The 23677-nt window shown below is 44.2% G+C and overlaps 1 protein-coding gene and 1 long non-coding RNA gene across 2 annotated transcripts; both read right to left on the reverse strand.

Moving 5' to 3' along the window:
* Positions 1-1224: 1224 nt before the first annotated feature.
* Positions 1225-5598, reverse strand: IRF2BPL (interferon regulatory factor 2 binding protein like). Its single transcript, XM_038138845.1, is given in 3 exon segments — positions 1225-3004; positions 3006-3895; positions 3897-5598. Coding segments are annotated over 3 exon segments (2214 nt in total). The 5' UTR covers positions 4599-5598; the 3' UTR covers positions 1225-2382.
* A 492-nt stretch (positions 5599-6090) lies between these two features.
* LOC119701753 lies at positions 6091-10560 on the reverse strand. The gene is made up of 2 exons (XR_005257166.1): positions 6627-10560; positions 6091-6401 (listed from the first exon to the last, which is right to left on the reverse strand). It is a non-coding gene; the product is annotated as an uncharacterized LOC119701753 (long non-coding RNA).
* Positions 10561-23677: the final 13117 nt, after the last annotated feature.

Genomic DNA, 23677 nt, shown 5'->3' on the forward strand with positions numbered 1-23677 from the left:
TTTAAACCTGAATTTCAACCATGTGTACAATTTTTTTCTCTGCCAGTCATGAGCTTACAATGTTAGTCTCCCTATCTCATGATTTAAAAATAAACTGCTGTGTGAGAACTGCATGCTTAGAAATAACTGAAAATAGGATCAATACAAATCTATACTCTAAAAAACATGTAAGTTGTATCCAACAATTAAAACATTCTTTTTCTGCATTACTTCTTGGATCCATTACATAAGAACAATATGTTTGGAGATTTTTAAGCAGTGATATATCACTTGGAAGAAAAAAAATCATATATATATATATATATATATATATATATATATATATATATATATATATACACACACACGCACAAAGTTATTGTCTGAAATCACAGATAGAGTGATGCCAAATACTAAATCTCAGAACATAACAAACCCCACCCCCTCCCCACACACATGAAACAGCCAGAGTGTATCTATACAAGACTGCAAAGATCTGCAGGCACACTAATATAGTCTCAAGGCTTCTACCATCATTCCCACCAGGAATACAAATCAAGAATATATTGAGACCAAGCAGATACCAAATGCCATCCAGACTTTCCTTTATACAACTCTGGGGCTTTGGCGGGTGGAGATCCTTACCATTCAATAAAACTAAGAGCTCATAACCTATGATACTGTTGCATTTGGAACAGCTCTATATTCTGCTGGTTAATCTGCAAAGGATTTCTGCAGCGCGGCTGGGTTTTTTTCAGGTTTTCCCCTCTTTCCTCCATTTGCCTCACTGGAAAGGACAAAGTTCATATTAGGTTTGTTTGCATTTTCTAGCTAGCATGAGGCCTGTGTATTTACTTTGCCTGTTGATCACTTAACAGGTATTACACTGCTCTCCTATCTCCAGAAAAGCCAATGTCACACAGAATGGTTAATTATACGAAAATCACATATAATCATTGCCAAAAAATACAGCATTCACTTCAGTGCTTAAAGGAAGCTTCCTTGCCTGAAAACACAATAAAGCCCCTCAACTGCTCATCAATTCAAGTTATGAAAAGCCAATGCTTAAATGGGGTAGCAACCCACCAGATGCAACACCAACTGCAGAAGCTGTTATTTCATGCTACCCTTTCTGTACTCTGTTCAGCTACAGTCCTGACTTACCATGAGTTTGTGGCTAATGTCAAACTTTGACAACCACTCTTAAAATCAACTAAAATATTAACTATAGGATGTTGGGTTGTATTTTTTTTTTTTGTGAAAAGAAGGCTTCATTTTAAATCTCAAATTACTAAATTGCACAGGCAATGTATGCATCCTGTATTGCAAACAGCTTGCAGCTGGAGAGCTAGTGGGGGGGGAGGAGAAGGGAGGAGGAAATGAGATGCAGGAACAGTAAATAGAAAATGCTTAGTCAGCAACCGTTACTGCAACATTAAAGGTGAAATGTAAATAGGCATAGTGCCAAGATTTAAGTAAGTTTGATAACACCATCAACATCATCATCATCATCTTACTACATATAAGTGAAAATGTGCATACAAGTGCCACAATTACCACAACGAACTGCAAACTCTTGGTATAATGGAGACCTTTAAAAAGCCAACACGGCTTGCACATACTGCCTAAGCTTAGAGAAAAATAAAACTTGCTACTCGAGAAGTATTAATATCAATTGAATTTATTACAATTTACTAAGCTCCAAGGCACATTACAGTGTTCTGTTAACTACAGAAATGTATAAAGGACAAACAGAGCATGTTTCTCATGTACAGCATTTTGCTTTACTGTTCAAAAGCATCCGTGCATCAATAAAAGCAAAAACAAAAACACATGAAGATTAAAAAACGTTCAGATCAATAGAAACAAACTGAAACATTTTCCTTACAAACTTGCAACAAAAAACACCCTCCCCCCACAGCCACCCCACCGTTTTGCAACAAAAAACAAAAACAAAAAAAAAAAAAAAAGGTGAAAGACTAACACTCAGGGCTTGTAAAACGTAAGCTGTCACGATTTTTGTAGCAATTTTTTAGGCATCAACACTGGCCTTGGCAAAAAAAATTTTTTTTTGTCTTTTGTGTTTTTCTTCTTCTTTCAGAGAAGTGCATACATTTACAAAAATACACACCAGCAGCAGGTAATCGCTAAGGGCTATTAACTTTGTACCTAGCCAACACACTGCCAAAGAAATGAGAACAGGTATTATGTAGTAACCAAACAATATTATATTCTGTTTAACAAAAACCAGCTCTATCCTTCAAATGAAGAAGAGTACATACCTTTGTTTCAAAATATAGAAACATACGACGAAAATAATGTCTATACATAAGACTAACTTTTGCAGTTTGTTATATTCACAATTCTACATCTTCAGGAGTCTGAAGGGATTTGATTTCTTACTCAAGGGTCTCTCTCCTTTTTCACTTTAACGTCCCCAGCTAAAATGGTCGCGATCTCGCCCTGCATAAATGCCCAAGGCACATTGGAACCGACTAGGGGGCATTTCTCTCCACTGGGGCAGTAGACTTCACCAGTCGCCCCTTGGGCCTTGATGCTCTCTCTGGAACAAGGGAAGCAGAACTTGTGGCTGGGCACAGAGGGGCACTGAACAAAGTGGGTGTCCTCCAAGCGTTCGTGGCAAATGGTGCAGCACAGGGGACCACTGTTGGCCATGGGGGAGTCCGGAATGTTTTGGGGGTGCACTTGGTCCATGGCGGGGTGGGTGCTGGGGGGAGGAGGGGCCACTTGCAGGTTCATGTCCCCGTTGCGGGAGGCCAGACGGCGCTGGCCCGGCACCGAGGCCGGCGACACGGGGCTGCTGCTGTTCCTGCGGGTGGACGTGGTGGAGTGCACCGAGCTGCCGTCCTTGGGCGAGTGAGCATTGCCCAGCGTGTCGGCCACCGACATGAGCGCGGCCATGGGGGACTGTCCGTTCTGGGGGGCGGACTCAGGTGGCGTGGTCCGGTTGGAGTGAGGCCCGAGGGGCGGCGGCGGCGGGGGGCCCCCCGCCGTGCACCGCCCCGAAGCCCCCGGCCGACATGGTGAGCTTGAGCGCTTCACTCTGGCTGGCCATCCACTGCTGCCGCTGCTGCTCGTCGCTGAGCTTCAGAGCCCCCTCGGCCGAGTCCGAGGGTTCAGGAGAGGCTTTCCTCTTGCGCATCGCCCCGCCGCCGCCGCCGCCGCCGCCACCGCCAGGTCCCCTAGAGGCGGCGGCCGTGCCCTGCGCCCCGCCGGCCCCGGCCCCCGGCCGCGGGAGACTCACCAGCGCAGTGGGCAGCATGGGGCAGCTGGCATCCAGGTAGGGCTGCGGCAGCATGTCGGCGCCCACCAGCTCCTTGAAGAAGCGCACAGACTCGGGCAGCAGGTCCCCCAGGAGCCGCCAGTCGCCAGAGCCGTGCTTTTTCTCGTACTCCAGGTACTTGAAGCCCGAGGAGAGGCCGCGGCCGAAGTCCTTCATACAGTCCTGGTACATCTGCTTGGCCACGCCGGAGGCGCTGGAGAAGACGGTGCCGGAGCCGCTAGGGTACTCGATGAAGAGCTTCAGCTCATAGTCCATGCCCGGCTTGGAAACGGCGTCGAAGGCAAAGACGCGGCCCAGTAGGGCGTGATCCTTCTTGAAGCGCACCTCGTAGGGGGTGCAGCCGGCCAGAGTGAGCAGCGTGTCCCTCACGATCTTGGGCTTGCTGGCCCACTCCTCGGCCCGATTCCGCAAACTCTCGCTGAGCTCGGCCAGCGCCTCCGCGTTGCGCTGCTTCTCCTTCAACTCCCGCTCTTGGTCGCTGCTGGATACCGAGCCCGGCCGCTTGCCGCAGGCCTCAGAGGACGAGCCGCCGCCTCCCCCGGCACCACCGCCGCAGGTGCCCCCTTGGGAAGAGGCGGAGGGAGCGGGGGGACCCCCGCCGCCGCGGCCGCTCAGGCCCCCCGTGCGGCGGAGGCAGCGCCACGCCGGAGGCAGCGGGGCCGTTCAGCAGCGTCTGCGGCAGCAGGTTGGGGGGCACATTCATCTGAGCGCCGGCGGCCCCCGGGGGCAGACCAGACACGAGCCCCCCGTGCGCCCCGCGACGGGAGGAGGAAGAGGAGGAGGAGGAGTTGGGGCTTTGCCGGTTCAGCTCCGGTGGCCCGTCCTCAGGCTGCTTGGGGAAGCCATTGGGCCCCCCCAGTCCGTTGGGCAGGCGGGCGCCATGGCTGCTGCCCAGGCTGCCCGGCGGCGGCGGGTACTCGAAGCGGCTGCGCTGCTCCGCCGCGGCGGCGCTGAGCCCGTAGCGGTCCAGGCTGGACTGGGTCAGCCCCGCTGAGGCCGCCTTGGAGGTGGCATCCACATGGTTGAGCTGCTGCTGGGCCGCCGCCGCCGCCGCTTCTTTGGCGGAGAGCGTCACTGCCTTTACACCGACCGGCGGCGGGGGGCCCGGGGAGCGACCGTCCTGGAAGCAGCCGTGCGCCCGCTTCAACTGCCGGGCCGTCTCGATTACGAACTCGATGCGGTCGGCGCCCTCGTAATTAACGCAGCCCCGGCAGACGGGCTCCGTGAAGTCCCAGATCATGGCCCAGGGCATGCGGGGCAGATCGCATAGATAGCATGACTGCCTCCGCGACGAGGACACCTGCGCGGCGGACATGGTGCTGCTGGCTGGGGAGCTGCTGCCGCTGCCGCCGGGGTAGGGGCTGGCTCAGTCTTCCCCCCCGGGCTGCAGGGGCGGGGGGGGGGGGGGGGTGGCTCGCCGTACCTGATCCTGTTGCCCGTTTCAGCAAGGGGGATCGTCTGCTTTTAGTTCGCTCCTGCTGCTGGAGATGGCTTCTTCTACCTGGTCCTACCGCTGCTGCCCCGGTGGGGTGGGAAACGATTCCACTGCTCCTCCGGGGGGCTGGCTGGGTGGGGGTCGCTTTCTAGCCGCTTCTGTTTCCCTGCGCTCTCTAGCTCTCCGCTTGCTGCTGCTCCTCCTCCGGGAGGAGGCGGAGGTGCACGGAGGAAGATGGGGGGGGTCACCTTCCACCCGTCACGGCTGCCTCGTGAGCTTGCAGTTCGGTACGTGCTGATCCACCGCCGTGGGCAAGACAGGGGCACCCGCACGGAGCCGTTCGGTCCCGGCAGCGGCGGCTTCCCGGAGCGCCGGCGGAGCTGTGGCAGGCCGGGAGCAGCAGCAGCGGCGGCGGCAGCAGCGTGGCGAGCGGCGCCGCCTGCTCCTCACTCACATCCTCGCCGCTACTCGCAGTCCGAGCGCGGGGTGCTGCGCGCCGCCGCGTGTGGCTGCGCGCCCCCTCCGCCGCGCCGCGCTCCCCCCGCGCCGCGACGCCCCTCCCCTTCTCCGCGCCGTGCTCCCGGCTCGGCTGCACCCGGGCGGGGCCCCGCGTCACCGCCGAGCGCCCGCGCCCCGCTCCCCTCCCCCTGGCCGCCGGCGCGGAGCCCACTTGTTGCGCGGGGCGCGCATGCCCGGCGCGCTGCCCGCGCCCTCCCCGGCGCGGCCGCAGCTGGAGCGCGGCGGGGCGCGGGCAGCCTGCGCTGCCGGCTATGTTTGGAAACTTGAACGCCAGATCGCGCCCTCACCCTCCTCCCCGGCCGCGCTGCCGGCCCCCCGCCGCGGCACCGCGGCCAGGGCGCGCATGCACAGTCGTGGTCGTCGTGGTGGTGGGTGGTGGTTTTTTTTTGTTTGCTTGGTTGTTTTTTTTTTTTTTTCTTTTCCCTGACTGCGCTTTCTAAGTTCAGATGTCTCGCTTTCGGGATTTTGTAAACCCGCGGTTCGCCCCGCTTTGCTTTCGTGACGGCTGCGCGGCTTTCTGCCACCGCGACTGTCGGTGGGATTCCCGTGCGCTCCGGCTGCTGAGGCAAATGGGGGATCCCGCCTTAATATCCGATTTCGTGTTTCTCTTTCAGTGATCCCAGTGACAGAATGACACAGTTTTTGTAAGCCTGTGACTGCATCAGAAGCTCTTCCACTTTTGATTTGTTTAAACCAGCCATGTTTGCCAAGTGTTTAAGGTTGGGCTGGGAAAGATAGTGCTGTGCATTGCTCAAGGGTGTAGGAGAGGCCAGGCAGGTGAGTAATCGCTGTGATCTCATCTCGCTAATGCAAAGGGACATAGGATTTCCCCGGTGTTGTGAGAACACACGGCTTTTTTTTTTTTTTTCTTCTATTTCCCCCTTTAAATAGCTAGCTAGCATTTGCATAACACTGTTAACAGGCAAATTACTTAAAACAACCTCGGTTCATGCAAATAAGCCAAGAATTCATTTCACTGGGAGGAAAACAAAATAACCCCCCCCCGAAGCTCTCCTTCTCCCGCCCGCGATCCCCGAAGTTGCCCGCTCCCCGCCCTGCCCCGCGGCCACGCCGGTGCCCGTGCTGGCCAGGAGGGGCTCTGCAGAACACGCTTTTGCTCTCGTTGCAGTCGGCGGCTGTTTTTGCAAACATCGACATCGCTGCCTGCGTCCAAAGAATAATAAACTGTCACTGCGGGGACGCGGTTCGGCCGGGACCCGGCGCGGGCGGCCACCGGCATCGCGTCACTGGCGCGCAGCCGGGCGCACGGTGCCCGCGGAGACAGCGCGCAACGGGGGAGGGCGGGCGGGGGGGAAGCGGTCGCACGCTCGGCGAACGCGGAACCTCTCCCAGCTGGGCTGTGTTGGGTGGATTTCTTTCTTTCAGTACCTCTTCCTGATTCCTTTGTTGCTACAAACGCCGAAACACCCGTCCGTTGCAGGTTTCCCTCTGTGTTTTAAAAGGACGTAGTGTTTCTGTGGCGGGGTGCCACGGCTCCCTTACACCGGCACGCTCAGCAGCCATGCAGCACCGACAGGGAAAGATACCTCCTATTCGATTAATAACGTTTTGGAACTCACATGACAAAAAAAAACCCCTTCCTTTAAATATTTCATTTCATATGTCCAATATCTGTCATTTCCATTTTTAGTTGTCTAAAGCATTTTATATGTGTCTGGTTCTAGTTTATAAAGCTGGCAAATGAGTTTGATTATATGTGTGTGGAATTATTTTATAGGGAAGGCTTAATGAAATGCACACGCTGAAGTTACAGAAATGGTAGGACCAGATAAAATACAGTTAGAAAATCAATTGTGACAAAGTGACCCTTTTTCAGGGGAACCTTGTAGAAGCAGTAAGTAGAGACAGAAAAGTCTTTGAATTATGTGACTCTCCTGTATGCAAATTGGCCGACAAAGATGCACTAAAGGGGAGTGGATTTCACACTAAAAAATTTCACACCTAAACTGTGGACATTACAAAAGCTTCACAGAAGTATGGCAGATGAAAGCTGGTCAAAGTAAAAGTCTTTGCTTCCAGCCACAGTGAGTTAGTGATGGCTGCAGGATTTCTACATTAATATGTCTTTACTTCACTAAATAAGCATGTGTTCCCTCTGATTCATACTGGAATGTCATCTCCTTTCCTATCCTTTTGCTGCCTCACGTTGATCTTCATATGAGGAGCAGAACTGGGCTGTGGTAAAAGGTCAGCCTCTGCTTTAAAAACTCGGGTTGAGAGACCTGAAGCTTTCCCTTCATCCCGCATGTCTAAGAATGCAGAACTGCAACAGATCCTGACTGTATTTCAGTCCCCGGGTTACACAAATCCAACACATGACAAGGCACTCCATGTGCTTGAACTACCCCTCACCCTGGATCCTCAATCCACTGAATCCTCCTGCAAGAAATCCCTTTTTTGGTAAACTCACCTCACAGGAACAGACTTCTTGGCTCACAAGAGCAGTCTTTATAGTGGGTGTAAATAATAATCACCTTAGATATAATCTAGCTTTAGAAAACCATTTACAGGTGCTGTCAACTCCCTTTATAGTTTGTGAATAGAAAAAGAGAGAGATTAGCATCTGTGACCCGACCAAAATGCCTTTACTCTTACTTGCAGGATACACAGTTGCGGAAATATGTTTGTCTTTCCGTAATGATTAAACTTTGATTTAAACTTTGGTCATGGGCACATACTGTACCATTACGCAAGCAGCACTTAAGGATGAAGTGTCAGCATGGCAACAATATGGCCAGCAGCAGCAGTGATCTCTGCAAAGCTGATTGATGAAGAGAACTGCAATGTAAATGCAAATAAATGCCACGCTGTGGCACCTTCACAGGGAACGACTTGTCAGTATCAATCTAGTCTGGGTAGGGAAAAATAAATTGAACGGTAGCAATGTAACAAGCTTCCCATCTATGGCAGCACTGTCCTTGTGAGGGTAGCAGCAAGCTTTCCCACCTCACCTTCTGCCTTTGCCATGCGAGTGACGGGACAGGAGCAATCCAGATTGGTCTTGCTGGATTTACACTAAACATGCCTGCTGTTTATTTAGCTCTGAAATAATCCAAGAATTAATACTACTTTTGGAGGAAGCAAAGAGGAAGCCCAAACAATTAATCCATTCAGGTGTCTAATCTGGCTAACTGAAAGAAAAAAAGTGAGCAAACAAAAAAATAGCACAAGAACCCCCCAAACAGTAGATTGTTTAGGGAGATGAAGGGGAGTGCAAGGAGGAATGGACCTGCGGCCGAGAACAATTTCTACCCAGCTACTGTTTTCTGTGCAGGAACACAAGTCAGCACTGTCAATGTAGCATTAGGGATTCTGCAGAGATTGCCCAAAGTTTATGACCTGCCAGTAGTCCCAAGGGACAAGGACTATAGTTTTCACAATCAGAAGGGAAACCTACTAATTCCTTCCTTTCAGTCCTAGGATAAATACTGCCATCTGATAATCTCTTTCCCTTTATTCCTATTACCATCTTTATTTGAAAGTACACACATGCACATATGGTCCGTGTAACAATAAAACAGCATGTGAAGCATTGATTTAAATGAAGGAATCAAAATGATCATACTAAATACAGCGGGCAGGAGCTGGCCACTACCTTTCCTAGAGCCACCAGCAGGTATGGAAAGCAGAGGGTGCAACACACCATGAAGGACAAAGTGACAAAACCCAGGTGGCCTGGCTGCACCCCAGGCACTACTCCTGTGCCACTCCCAGACATGAGCTCCCAAAACACGGCGGTTACTGTAGATCTGGATGGGAGAGGAGTACTGTGGATTATCGATCAGCTGCGCACTGTTAATTATGCAGAATATAGGACAGCCCCAAAGTTTGCAAGCGATAATAATTAGGAGCCCATGATCTCAGCAGCTAGGGAATGAACAGTCTGGTCTGGCTCTAAATGCTCACAGCCTGGGAATATGTTTAACTCTTTCCTGTTCACTTTACAAAGTTTTGGCACTGATCACGGCAGCCGTCAGAGCAGCTGGCTCTTCTGCAGGCACTCACTTACAGAAATGGCTCTTTCTTTACTGATCCAAACAGCAGCTACAGCTGGAAAAAAATACAAGAACGAGAAGAGTAGTGCACTTCAGAAAGTGTAATTTACATGGATTTACCTCAGAATAGCAAATAAAATCCGTCACAATCAAATGACTGGCTTCAAAACAATGCAGAGATTAGCAGTGAACAGAGCACTTGGTGGTAAAGAGAGTGTTCAGCAAATCAAAACACAAACACTTCAGGAAGAAGTTGCATAATTTTGTCAAATTAAAAGTTAAACAACATTGTCTTCTACTAGAAGCTGCCAGGAAGTGTCAAAACACTCAGTTACAAAGAATAGGAGTAGTTACATGTTTCTGTTTATCATTTCAGTTCTCATCTCATTATAATTCTGGTTTTTTCCTACAATTTTTCAGGTAGTGAGCCTTGCTGACATACAGTTTATTGCGTTCCCACCTAGGAACTCTTAAGACACATTTCTTAACGGACGTTGCTTCTCGTTTCCTCTGCTTTTCCCGGTTTTCCACATGGGTGCTGGAGCGCGGAGCCAAGGGCACAGCGGGGCGGGCGCTGCCCTGCCCGCAGCCCCGCTGCCCCCCGTGCAGCCGCGGCGGCTCCCCCAGTCCCCCGACACAGCCTCTCCCTTCTGCCCGGGAAGCACTGGGGGGGGAGGGGGTCCCTCTTTGAGACCCACCCCACACCGATTTTCCTACAGCTGTCTTTAAGGTTTGAAAACCTGCCTGGGAACCTAGATTTCCACACATTAACCTTTGCCAAATCTTAGAGTGCAAAATAAGACACCTATAATTAATTCTGCTCACTCTGCGAGAGACTAGCGATTGGGCAGTGTGTGTTTTAGTCTGGGATAAGCAGAGCTGGGGCCTCCGCTGTTGTTATTTTTACTTTTTCCTGGACTGTTTTCATCTTACATCCTGTGGACGTAGTAAACAATCAACAACAATGAATCAACTGAATCGGTACATTTTTTAAGGCTATTCCCACTGAGAGCCACTTGCACTTTCGTGACAGTTAAGAATCTGCCAAACATTAACTTGGTTACCAGCAAGACAGGCTCCTCCCTCCCTTCACCCCATACACAGATTGTTTATCAAAACGTGCTGCCAAGAAAAATATCCCTGCTTTTGGCCTCCACCAGTGATTAATAACACTTGAGAACTGAACAAAACTTTACTGTGTTTTCCAAAAAATGAGAGAGGTGGGAAAGGGGGGAAGAAAAAAGAAAAGAAAAGAAAAGAAAAGAAAAGAAAAGAAAAGAAAAGAAAAGAAAAGAAAAGAAAAGAAAAGAAAAGAAAAGAAAAGAAAAGAAAAGAAAAGAAAAGAAAAGAAAAGAAAAGAAAAGAAAAGAAAAGAAAAGAAAAGAAAGAAAGAAAAGAAAAAGAAAGAAAGAAAGAAAGAAAGAAAGAAAGAAAGAAAGAAAGAAAGAAAGAAAGAAAGAAAGAAAGAAAGAAAGAAAGAAAGAAAGAAAGAAAGAAAGAAAGAAAGAAAGAAAGAAAGAAAGAAAGAAAGAAAGAGTCTGACACTACTTTAAGTTATTTCACTCGGCATAGCCTCCTTTTCCTCTCTAACTAGGCCATCTGAAAAGACCAAACCCACTTTTTTCTCCAAGACCATGTTACAAATGCTGATTAATATTGTTATTGAAAGAAGGATGATATGGACAGAAAATAATGGTGAGAACAGAAGGGGGGTTGGGGGCAGTTTCTTTTATTAGCACATATCAAGATGAGCATGGGGAGAAACCAAGAGGAAAAAAAAGATCATTTACTTTCTTTACAAAGACTGTTGGTAAAATTCCTAAGGGAGACTAAGTGCCAAAATTAACTGTCTTGGTGTATTACTTTTAGACACTACTGCCTGGGTGAATTAAGTCAAATCTTCAAGCAGCAGCCAAAGATAGCTGCAAGGTGAAAAAGAGGTTCTACATTTCCTTGGTTTTTTTTGGTGAAACTCACAAATTTGTGGAGATTGTCTTTGCTCCAGGGTTTTTCATTTCTCTCTCTCTCTCTCTCTCTTTTGCCTTCTGGGCTATTTATACTATTTTATATTTGGCATTATAAATGTGTTTTGTAATGGGAAAGCAAGGTAAAAGAAACAAGCGATTGCTTAGAAAAAGAGAAAAGTAAAAAAAAAAAAAAAAAAAAAAAAGAGAATACAGCCTCACATACCATATCTATTTATGTGTATACATACATGTGAGAGTATACATATGTATGTAAGTAATATGTATGTAAGTAACATCAAGTATTTTTCATTACTCTGTTCTCCAAAAAGCATTATTTAGTAAAAGATAATAAACAGCTCTTGAACAGTGGGATATAGACTAGTGAAAACAGTTTACTGAAATTAATGATGCTGGATTGAACCAAACCTTCCTCCCTTTGGAATTAGTGCCAGACATAGTTTTCCTGAACCCTGTCCAACTGCCTGAGCGACAGACAATTTTCATTCTATTTGTGCTAAAGGCTTATGACTAGTGCTGGAAAATGAAGCCCTTGCCCTTGATCTCAGCGCAGATTAAAAAAAAAAAAAAAAAAAGCAGAACTGTGCCAATTTGTTTCCTCTGCCAGTAGAAGCCCTTGTGCTTTGGGTAATGCAAAACAATAGAAAGTTCACATGAAAACTGTCCACTGAAAGGAAACCCACCAAGAGCCATGTACCTCTGCTACACTCATCAGCCAATTTCCGAGATTCTCACAGTGTCATCAAAATGCAGAGGGTAAGGGCAAAAAATAGTTACCAGCCAGCAATAGTGTCTAATTTTTCTGTTTCACATCTCACTGCTATGCATTTGATAATGACTGCTAAAAAACACTCCACTGTAAATAACCATCCTCTCCCTTCTCCTAGCACAAATCTTCCCATATTCAGGTAGTGCATGTAGATTTAAGGCTGTGCAGCCCCTGTTGTCTGAGCTAATTCCATTTCTAAGGGATGAAATACACATTTGACTTACACCTCCCGAGTTATAAGCAGTGGCTACACCGTAGTGCTGTCAGCCAGTTAATCTCTGATTGCTTTTTCCTAGATTATTAATAAAATTAGAATCCCAAGCAGAAGGCGTTTGCTTTCATTGTACAGTCTGCACTTGTGACATGGTACATGTGGAAAATTTTGAGTGCACTGCAGTGAATGGTCTGGGGGTTAGTTTTTAGCTTCCGCTAAGTACCTGGCAGGCTGCCATGCTGAAGGATTCTGGGAACTGAAAGGCTCCCAAGTACAAACTGCCAGCATTAAGCAGTCCTGACAGCTCTGCTCCTTCCACACTTGGCAGCAGTTCAAAGTGCTCTTTCATTTGAAAGGCTGGAAGGCTGCCATGTGCAATGCAGATTTGCTGTGCCTGCTCTCATAAGGAACTGATAAATGCCGTTGCTGTTGCCATGGGGACAGGAGGCTATCAGAATGGCCTTGTGATCTGCAGCCTCTCAGCTCTGCAGGTTTGGGTTTGGGGGTTTTTTGGGCTTGGGGGTTTTTTGGGGTTTTTTTTTGTTTTGGTTTGTTTTTTTTTTTTTTTTCTTTTTCGTGTGTGTGGGTTTGTTTGGTTTTTTTTTTTTTTTTCTCTCTTTTTTTTTTTTTTTCTCTCTGAGATCGTGTAATAAGTGTTCTAAAGAAGGTTAACTCTTGAAGGACAGGAAGCGCTGATTTGAAAGGACAGGGTGAGCCTCTGTGTGCGTGGCTCCTCCAAAGTGCTGGGAACAAGATTAACACATACCTGCCAAATGTCCCTATTCGGGAAAGACTGTCCCCAGTGGTTTTTTGGTGGGTTTTTTTTTTTTTTTTTGGTTGTTGTTGTTGGGGTTTTGTTTTTTTTGGGTTTTTTTTTTGTTTGTTTTGTTTGGTTTTTTGGTTTTTGTTTGTTTGGTTTTTTGTTTGTTTTTTTTTTTTTTTTTTCTGAAGGCCAGGAGGGTGGGAGGGAGCGAGGGAGGAAGTGAGAAGGAAAGACCTCCTTCTCCCCACTCAGTCCCTTTAGATTTCTCTTCTAGCTCAGGATCTCCCGACATAATTAAAAGGCCATCCTCTTTCTTCTCCTCACTATCCTCACATAGAATTTTCAGATGCTGTAGAAAAGAATTAATTTACCACTGGAAGTTGTAGCATGCCTGATGTCTTTAGCTCTCATTAACATCAGTGTACAGCTAGCAGGATTAGACCCATTATGTGCACTCCACGTGTGGTTAGTGTGAATAAAAAGAATGAACAGTGATATAAGACTTCATGTTTAAGAGCAATGTTAGTGACGATGCAAGTCCTGAGAGTGAATATCAGTTTGTCCTAGTTCCCAAGATTAGAATAAACACACCTTTGAGCTATGCATAGTTTGAGTGTGTGTATAGATGAGTGTGCATATCTACTTCTGTAAAAGTATAGAGAAAAATATAGGCAGCAAATATTTTAGTTAGAATTTATACTCATTTCCCTATGTTGTCTTTTGTTTTGTTTTGTTTTTCACATTGTTTCTTTCCATCTCTGCTACAGCAATAGATCTGTCTTCCCTAAAGACATTTTGCTGCAGAGCAGTAAACTGAATTCTGTTTAACCAAGGCGAAGTCTGAGCATGACATCATAGCAGAGAACAATGGAGTGCATCACTGCTCTCCCTGACCACGCAGCAAACTTCAGGGGAGCATTTAAAAAGATCAATATGGGCAGGCATCTATGTTTACAGGCACATGTAAAATGCAATATGCATTCAGACAGTGGCACAAAACACTAGGAAGGACAAGGCACTGGGGGAATTTTGTTTGCATACTCAAGTGTGAACAAAGTCTGAGAGCTTTGTTCAAACCTGGGGAAAAAAGACAACCGCCCCCCATGTGAACAAATCCTCCCTTCTGTCTCTAAACATGGATTTCTGCCTTTCAGAACTGCATACTTCTACCTTTCCAATATTTGTGAACAGTGTTACATGAAATTAAACATTAAAACAGAATGCCAAGCCATAGTCAACAGATAATCTGGTTAACTACTTGCTGGTTAACCTGTAGCGTTTTTAAACAAACACCACCATTCTTACTTATTTCACTTTCACTCCGCTTTGGTTTTACTTATTTTTTTACTGTATTCAGTTTTAAAGCTTTTTGGTTTTGTGTTAACCAAAGATTTGAATCAAGAAAGTAGTCATTTGAAAAACATGAAAGAGAGAATTTTTAAGGAGTAACAGAGAAATACACACTGTAAGTGTGTGTGCACACATATACCCACACACCCTCTCTACCTTTTCTGAATTCTCTTTCAGCTTATATTTTCAAGCAAATTAAAGCACATGTGATTCTGAGTTTTGTATCTGACATTAGATTCTGATGGTTAGAACAATCAGCATAATCAAATCAAGATAAAAGTTATCTGTATACATTTACAAAGCAATTTCAAAATTACAAACAAGGCTGTATGTCATAAGCCTTTGCACCACAATGAGCTAGGCCAAAGGAAATATTTCTTCCTGATTGCTTGTGATTATTATTTTTAAAAAATTAATAAATGTGAAGTTAATTGTAATTCTACTGTAATATCTTTACCTGATTCTCTCTGGGTTCTTGCCTATGGTTGTCATGGTAATTTGATAATTCTGGCTTGTTCTCTACACATTCTGTTTGTCTCACTGGATTTCCTGATTATTCAGAAAACTATTTTAAAAAATCCTCCTGTCTCTCTCCCTCTGCCCCCATTCTGACTCAATCCTGCTTTTTTCATTCATTTAGCATAGAGGAATATGTACTATTTTGCTACTAATCTGCTAGGGTGAAGTTGTTTGCTGCATTTACCTGAAAATGGAGATAATGAGCATACATACTAGAGCTCTTCTTAAATTATCTTCCATAGTCCATCATAGGGGATAAAGAGGAAATGTGGAAAGATTACTGCATATAGATTTCTTGTAGAGTACTTGGATCTTAATCTTATGGATATTATTTAGGGTTTAACTGCTGCATTTCTGACAGCAGAAACATGTATTTAACTGTTGCCTTTTCAAATGTGACAGACACATTTGTACCTAGAGCGAGAGTCAGAATATATTCTCTCTATATGACAGAATAGAAGCAATATTTTTATTCAGGGGTTCAGGTGACAATTTATGCCAAAAGAAACAAACTGATCATGTTCTGAATGCACCAGTGAAACTCAAAGAAAAATGCACACAGCTAAGTAATATTTAGCTCAGGTGTGTAGCTACAAAAGGTTTATGTTATTGATATGTGCGTATTTTAAAAGCTCTCGGCATTAAATTATGTATACAAAATATATATGTACATATTACAGATGTGTACATAATATATATGTTTGAAGGCACATAAAGTTGTTTTTTTGGGGGCTGGGGTTCTTCCCTAGGCAGTACAGGATTTTGTGATAAAAGCATGGAGTACCATTTGTACCTATGGTTACTTTGAATAATTTGCTTGAATATTACATCTCATGTTATTACCTTTCATAGTCCTTGTACATTTAGCCTCTATACTCTTCAAGAAAGAGTATGTATTTTATTTTGCTGGTCAGTACCCCATACAACTACAACATGAAATCATAAGAATCTCAAAGAATTATTTCAAGGCAAGTAATTCACCATCATTATTAGTCATTACTGAAACTATGGTCCAATTTATTACAATTTTGACACAGTAATTTCCACTTACACTGTCTTTACAATGTATCAATGGAATTTGCAGTCCCTCTGAATTAAAAGTATCTAGTATCAACTAGAAGAACCTGTATCAATGAAAGCTAGAAATTCTTCTGTGTGGCTTCCTTTGCTTACTTCTTCTCTTTCTTGTACGGTAAAGCACATTTGGGATTTAAGCCCTTTTGATGGCAACATGCTGCAGAATCTGCTAAACTCAGTAAGCAGTCCAACTGTGACAGCCCCTCTATCCCAACCTATTGCCATAATCTAGGACATCAGTGACATCATCTCACAGTCTGTGACATCACTCTGTGAATCACAAGATTAGTAAAGGTTGCTGTTGGTGTCACAGGCGATATTTGTAATGTGAGTGTAATGTTCACACTTGATTTTAACAGTGAAAATGCTGTTAAAATAACCCCTCGTACCTATAAATTTATTTGGAATTTTTTCAACTGTGCAAATCCTACCTACTTCTTACTTTGATTTTCAAATTTTTATTGTCAGTAAAATAAAAATGACATCTTATCCAATTCCTGTGTAATGCAATAAAGCAGCAATGAACACATTTTCTTTTACATGCTAAAAACCACCTATCTCTGCTACTGAGCAGAAAAGGTTTCAGTAAAACACATGTAGGACATCTAATGTTAAAATGTTCTTAAATTCACTATAAATTCCTATTTATTCATGCATTTCTGCAATGTAGATACTGCAGAAACTCTATAGACCATACACTTCATACTTAGCACAAATTTAGCAGAAAATTGTGCCTCTTCATCTCTGAAAAGAAGACTGAGCAGGGCAATGGTCTATTTTACATTCTGCTAACACCTAATTATTTTTATGAAACATATCCAGTAGCATTTATTATTTGAGCAATCACAAATATTTACAAAGAAAATACAGTTTTGAAAGCAACCTACACGATGATGCTTTTTTCTTTTCCTAGAATTTTGTTTTCATACCTGCTAATTGTTAAAATTCAGTGATCTGTAGTGATCTTACTTTTATTTGTGTAAATTAGTAGTCTTGCTGCACAAATTATGAAGGCTTTGCCATGCAAGTGTACTAGGCTAAGCTATTTCATTTAGAAGCCAGTGTGCTCCAGTCCAATTTTTATTACTGTTATCTTTAGTTCTGTGAAGCCTTGGAACATTTCCCAGTCTGGATCTACAGAAAGTTTCCCAGGAAAATGTATAAAGAGCCTGTGTTCTGCTTTACTCTGCAGTGCCTATGTGCTTTTGGTGAGCTAGGTCTTTGAAGACCCAGCCCATGCATGGAGTCCAGTCAGGCTGAAAAATTTAGCAACTGAGATATTTTACAATCCAAAATCTCTTTTAAACAAAGGTGTGGTTTAGCAGGACTGGCTGCTTCTGACCTCTTTCAGCCTCTTATTATTGCAGCTGCTATGATGTAAGGCTGAGTATGGTAAAGCTAAAGTAGCTGAGGCTCAGGGAGAAATGCTGAGAACAGCTGTTTTACTGTAAACATTAACAAGGGTTTGACTTCATTTGCAAGCTGGAAGCATTCACAGTTTCTGCACAAATAATTCTTCAGGAATTTGTTCTAGATGTTCACAGCACGCACAAAAAAATGATCCCTTCTATACATTACTGCAGCTTTGAAAGAAGCAAATTCTCTACAGAGAAATGCATTCCATTAAAATCAACAGAGAATTTTTCACATTAATACACAGCTTCACACAGATGATACAGACATACACACAGGGAAAGAAGCAATATTTATCTGCTTTAGCTATTTCTAAAGCTCCTATCACATTAGTATCTAAGTGCCAATTAGGTACCAAAAATACTCAGTTGCAGCAGACACTGATGTCTGCTGATTATTACTGAGCTACAAACAGAATTCTATCCAAGAGGGCAGAGAGGGATTTGAATGCTTTCCCCCTAGCTTGGTGCTGCAATTCATGGATGTTAGGAAACAAATTTCAGACCTAATTTCCTTCATTACATTCTCGAGGCTGCTTTATTCTGAAGCAAATGAGAAGTCTCAGACAAAGTGACCTTTGCAGGGAGCAGGGGACATTCAGTGACATCACATGCATCTGCATATGCACACACAGGCATACGCAGGGCCAGATCCTCCAGACACTGAAAGCTGTTTTTCTGCCACATTATCACTGCAATGGAGTCTGTGAGGCAGCTCAGCCAGCTACTTGCACATCAGCCAGAGCAGATATGACAAAGCCTCAGCTGGTTTGCAGCCACTGCAGAGACTGCAATGGCTCTCCCTTCCCTGAGTCCCTGTGAAAGGCATACAGTTTAGAAATGGCTGGGCCAAGCCTATTTCTCATGAATTCCCAGTTACCAGAGTAGTTTATTTGGTATAGTGGTAGCTCCTGCAAAATTCAGTAGCTCTGCTGGTGTTACAGTTTACACAAGGGACCACACTGGCAGGGAGACAGCCCTGGGATGATGTAAGGATGGCTTAAAGCTGCATTTTCACCACCCTCTCTGAAGCCTGCCAAGAACTGCTTGGCCAAAGCTTGGAGCCTGGGCAACAGTCCCTACTTACAGACTCCTTCTAGAAACTCCCCATATTAAATATAAATCTGTATAAATCTTCACTATCTTCTTCATTTGCTACTATTATGGTTCACAGCTAAGTAGCATAAACTCTGCTGAGTCCTTTGATAAAAGACCAAGGGAAACTTGGAATCCAGAAAGGCTTGTTAAAATTCATCACTTCATCATAAAGTTGTGCCCATGCTGTTGGTTATGGAACCCTTCAAATGAGAAATAAAATTACCAATTGGACATGTGATCTTTTTAATGTTCCCAGGACATTTCCCACAAATCTGGAAGCATTGAATTTAGCATATCTCTAAAATTCAAAGCCAGTTAACTCTATTATGTTCTTAGACTGTTTGTGTTTATGCAGGATAAGGGGAGGTTTTTGGTGTCTGTCCTGTTTTATTGTTCTACTGTCTTGTGCAGTGAAACAGCTTCTGTCTCCTCCTCCAGAGTGGCTGTGTTTCTTCAGATCAGTATTTGTTTTCATATTTTGGGATGAGACAACATAAAACTCTGTCCACCTGGTACAGCTGCAAATAATGCTTCTCTTGCATCCCTGTATATAGTGGAAAATAAAAATATTCTGGATGCCATTTCTTCCTGACCCCAGATATCTTTAAATCTCCAATTAGAATTTCACCATCCATGTGTGACAATGGAGGCTTTGAAATGCACCTGGAAACATATCTCTCTTTTTTCTTCCTTCCGTTCTCCCCTCTGACAGGATTTCAGACCTCTGGAATCACATCTGTTGTGAGTTACCTTTCCCTAGTCATACTTTTTATCGTACAAATGTCAAAAAATATACTCAGTTGTTTGCCTAGATCTTGTAACCAAAACAAGGCCCCAGCCTGTCTTCCTCCACTGCCCATTCCTATAATTTCTTCTCAAGCTGAATGCTGAATGGGGATAAAGCCAGCATACTGTTATGTTTGGAACCAGGTTCAATCCAGGAAAATGATACAAATGAACCTGGGAAATATGCTGCAGCTTGAGAAAGTAATAAAGCATGTTAGAGTGCTCATATGTAACTGGAGATGGAGGAGTTGCTTCCAGAACAGGGACTGGAAAGGACATACTGGCACCTGTGTAATTTGTGAACCACTGAAGTCAAATTCTTTCCTCTGTGTCTTGGCAAGCCCAGTGATCAGATGAGATGCCGTGGCCTGGCCAAAAGAGAGAATGCTCTGGCACTACAGAAAACTCTTCTATGGCCAATTTTTCCTGTGCTAGTAGCTCTTCTCACCACCTCAAAAATGCTTCCTGAAGCACCAGCCTGAGCTCACTTTCTGCAACTCAATGAAACATCTGTCACCACCATTAGAAACATTCAAACAAAGTGTGATGAGGCACCTCACAATCCTGGCCAGCAAAGAATAACCCTGCTCAAGGCTTGCAGCGCACACTCAGGCTGCTTTATCACGGCACGGGGATTCTGAAGGGCACTGAATGCTCTTTGCCAAAGTTTCCTGAGAAAACTAGGTCCAAAAGTTTTGGTGTTATATTGAAATTCTTATTAAACATCACTGTAAGTTGAAATGTTTGGTCTTGTTGTCTGTTCCCATTTACTAACCTCACCTAGAACTCTTTTTGCCTACAAAGATGCCAGACACACACAGCTGTCCACCAGAAAGCAGATGAAACCAACAAATTGAGTAACTCACAAAACTAGCCCACGCTGTTTTACCTTTGTTAAAAACAGGACTGTTAAGGCATTTAGAGACCTGAGAGAGGTTGATCTCTACAGATACAATTCAATGCTATTGATTCACAATCCAAATTATAAGTACTTTTAAAAAATGTCACCCATTCCTTGATTCATCAGAAATAAAACCTCATTTCTTAAATAAGTGTATTTGAAAATCAGTCTGCCACTTCTTGCCCTCACTGCTGTCCTGCAAGTCATATAGCCACCACCATAGCCCATTTCTTCATGCCAGTGAGACACCTTTGGTCATGAAGAACTGCACATATACCCCTTCCTAGTGCTCCCTTTTAGAATGCCAAATCAGTCAGGTTTAAGGAAATCACTGCAAAACTGTAGAAGTTTAGGTCAGAACCTGAACCCCCAAAAAGCCCATCATCTTGCTCATATTGCTTACATGAATGTTCTAGTTTAAAAAGGGGGGTGGCGAATGGGTGGAGCAGGGAAAGATTCCTGTGATTTTCCTCAGACATTTTTCAAAGTCAGTTTTTCTCCAAATATAATCCAAAACTTCATCTGTAAGGGTATGTATTTATTCCAATCCAGGCAGTGTTTGGGGGAAATGCATAAAACCAAACTGCATCACAAACGTTTTTTATCAGAAAAACAATTCCAATCTTGCTTGTTATCTGGAAACAGGCATAGTCAAGGTTCTGTAATGGGAAAATGGCTGCATTCTGTAACAGGTCAAAACAAAAATGTACCCTAGTCAAAGATAAAGTCTGACCTGATTTTTGAAGCTTTTCATTTTAAAGCTATCCAGAAGAGTCAAAGGAATAATGGAGCACTTGTAAGAAGGAATACAAAAGAACCATCAGTTCCAAATACACTGGGAAGGGAAATATCATGGAGACTGTGAATCTCTGAAACAGACTTCTGAGGTGATAGCCTGAGGACCACGTCCAATATGGGAATTAGTTACACAGAACTTCAACCCCACAGTGCCAAAGTGAAAGGTACTGGGTTCAGGGGGGGAGTTCAGAACCTCTTGTTCTGTGTCTAGATTTACTATATAGAGCATGGGAAAAATTAGGCACCTCTGAGTACGGTATTCAAAACATCTGTTTCTGCATTTTATCCAGTGACTATTTATATGAAATATTTAAGAAGCAGGCCAGGAAGAGAATCTAAGGCTTTATCTGTCAGACGGGTGCCTTAACCAGAACAGTCATGCTTTCTCTTACGCTTTCTCTACTCCCTGTGACCCCCCTTCTTTTTCTCTGGACCAATGAACTTAAATTATTTTCTGCAGCATGGCACAGTTTCAATAGGAAGGGTGGAGACTGCCTGCCTCCAAAACAGCCTGCAATCTGGTGGTCAGGCTGCTCTCCTGGGACATGAGAGTCGGAGTCTCCTCACGCACAGAACATTCCTGTGCTCAGAGACAGGAAACAGTGAGGGTGCACTTGAGAACTCACCTTTTTTTTCTTCCTTTTTTTTTTTTTTTTTTTTTGTGAGCTGTAGCTGCTATGATACAGATAATAAAAGGAAATATTTAACAATAACCATGAGAATTAGCAACACTTATAGACATCTTTAATCTTTGAGATTCCAAAACAAACAATGGACTATGCTGAAGCAACTTTGCCCTTTGGACTTAGCAGAAGCACCCAAGAATGCAGAAACGGGCTTTGCTTCTTAAAATGTTGTAATGCATGTTTTTTTGTGAGCTAGATCAACTCTCTAGGCTGAGTCAGAAGAAAATTCTGCTTGCACAGTATCCTTTTCTGTCCACTCTGTGAAGACTTGCTAATACCATTTCAGCTTTTACCTTCTTCAGCTCCTTCTGCTCTTCTTGAGCAAAACTACAGCAATTGTATTTAAGCACTATGCAGGATCTCAGAGGGGTCTTACTCACAGGTATGTACATTTGAATCACATGGCTTCCTATGGGTTGGTTATCTCTTGGGGCATCATGCAAACAACAGTGGTCAAGACATAAAGAAAGCTACTTCAACTTGTTACTGGAAGTTCAGGAAAGAGCTTCAAGGAAGCAGAAAATAAAGCATGTTGGATTTTGTCCCAGACAGTAAGAATTAGTAACCTGACTTCCATCAGGACACCATGGGATGTACTGAAGCTACAGCTATGGCCAGTTGACTGCCAGGTTGTCGGTTTCACATGGATTTGACAGTTTTGCAGGTTGATCCATTTTGAATCTACTTTAATTCCTACTCTATTTAAACAAAAGAAAAAGATGAGGAATTTCTCAGTCTGCACAGCACAGCTCCTGCTGGCAAAATTCCACAGAGCTCATAGAACAGTAGGAAGGGAACTTTCCAGAAAATGGATAGCTCTTTTTCCAGCCAAAGCAACACTTGCTGTTCAGATAATGACAGCCAGTCAGTCCCAGGCTGTCTCTGTGCTGCAACCAGCCAGGAGTCTTAGCAGTGCAGGTCCTATTTCCAGGGTTACTCCACCACCACTCCAGCTCCTGCACTTACATGAAATGCAGCTATGATGGCCCCTTGCGGTGCCTTCATTTGAGTCGGCCTTTCTGTGCCAATTGCTGAGCATTAGCAGACCTTGTATACTGAAGAACATGAGCCAAAGCTACCTCAGTTTCTAGTTTTTTGACTCAGGAAGTTTATGTAATGCAGGAAGTTATGGTTTCCCAAGTCCTTTCCATAAATAGCGTCTTTGGTGATCATTTTTCTCCTCTATGACTCAATCAAATCACAGGCAGTTAGACAGCCCGTAAATAACTTCATGTCTGTATTTAAACGTTTTGCTGAATATGGGCCTAAGTAAGATGTATTCAAAGATGAAAAGATTGATAAAATTATGGAGTGGGAAACTTTGTGCATACCTTAAAAAAATAAGAACTAGTGATATTTTTCTAATACCTTCAACAACATTCTACACCAATTCCTTCTTTTTCCTATTTAAATGTAGAGTATTTAAGACTTGTGAAATATGTGCTTTTACTTTAGAGTTTGCTGTAATTTTTGCCTTTGCATTTTTTTGCCATACAAACATATATGGTTTTCAGTGTTATGCATTCAGAATGATCAGGTTTGGCTATGATAAAGGAGGACTTCCTTTAAAAGATCCCCCTTTACAGACAGAAAATCTCTAGCACACGACAGGGGAGAAAAATGAATGTCACCTATTCTGTATCAGCCAAGATTACATCCTAAAACCTTAGCATGTATTCTTTTTTCCCGATTCACACAAACTCCTACTGCTATATCTTATTATGGCTTTAAATATTTTGAATAATGTAGATGTTGAATACCACTCAGTTTGTCTCTCACAAGCAAACACACAGAGACACATATAGGCAGTAATATATTCTCACCACTTGTCATTATGAGCCTTTATCACAGCAATGGCTACACTGGGAAAACACACATTCTCGTTGCATCTTTGTTAGACATGTCATTTTATATACCTGGGCATGTGAGATGGGCTGCACACGCTATTCCAATCTGAGGACCTTTTGAGAAGGCAAGATGTGCCCACACTGAATAAGCAGGTAAGAGCAACAGCACAAGAGCTGTGCTCTGGCTCTGCCTCTCAGTGGCACCAGTCCCTGCGGCAT

The sequence above is a fragment of the Motacilla alba genome, chromosome 5 (genome assembly GCF_015832195.1).
Source record: "Motacilla alba alba isolate MOTALB_02 chromosome 5, Motacilla_alba_V1.0_pri, whole genome shotgun sequence".
In the NCBI taxonomy this organism is placed as follows: Eukaryota; Metazoa; Chordata; class Aves; order Passeriformes; family Motacillidae; genus Motacilla; species Motacilla alba.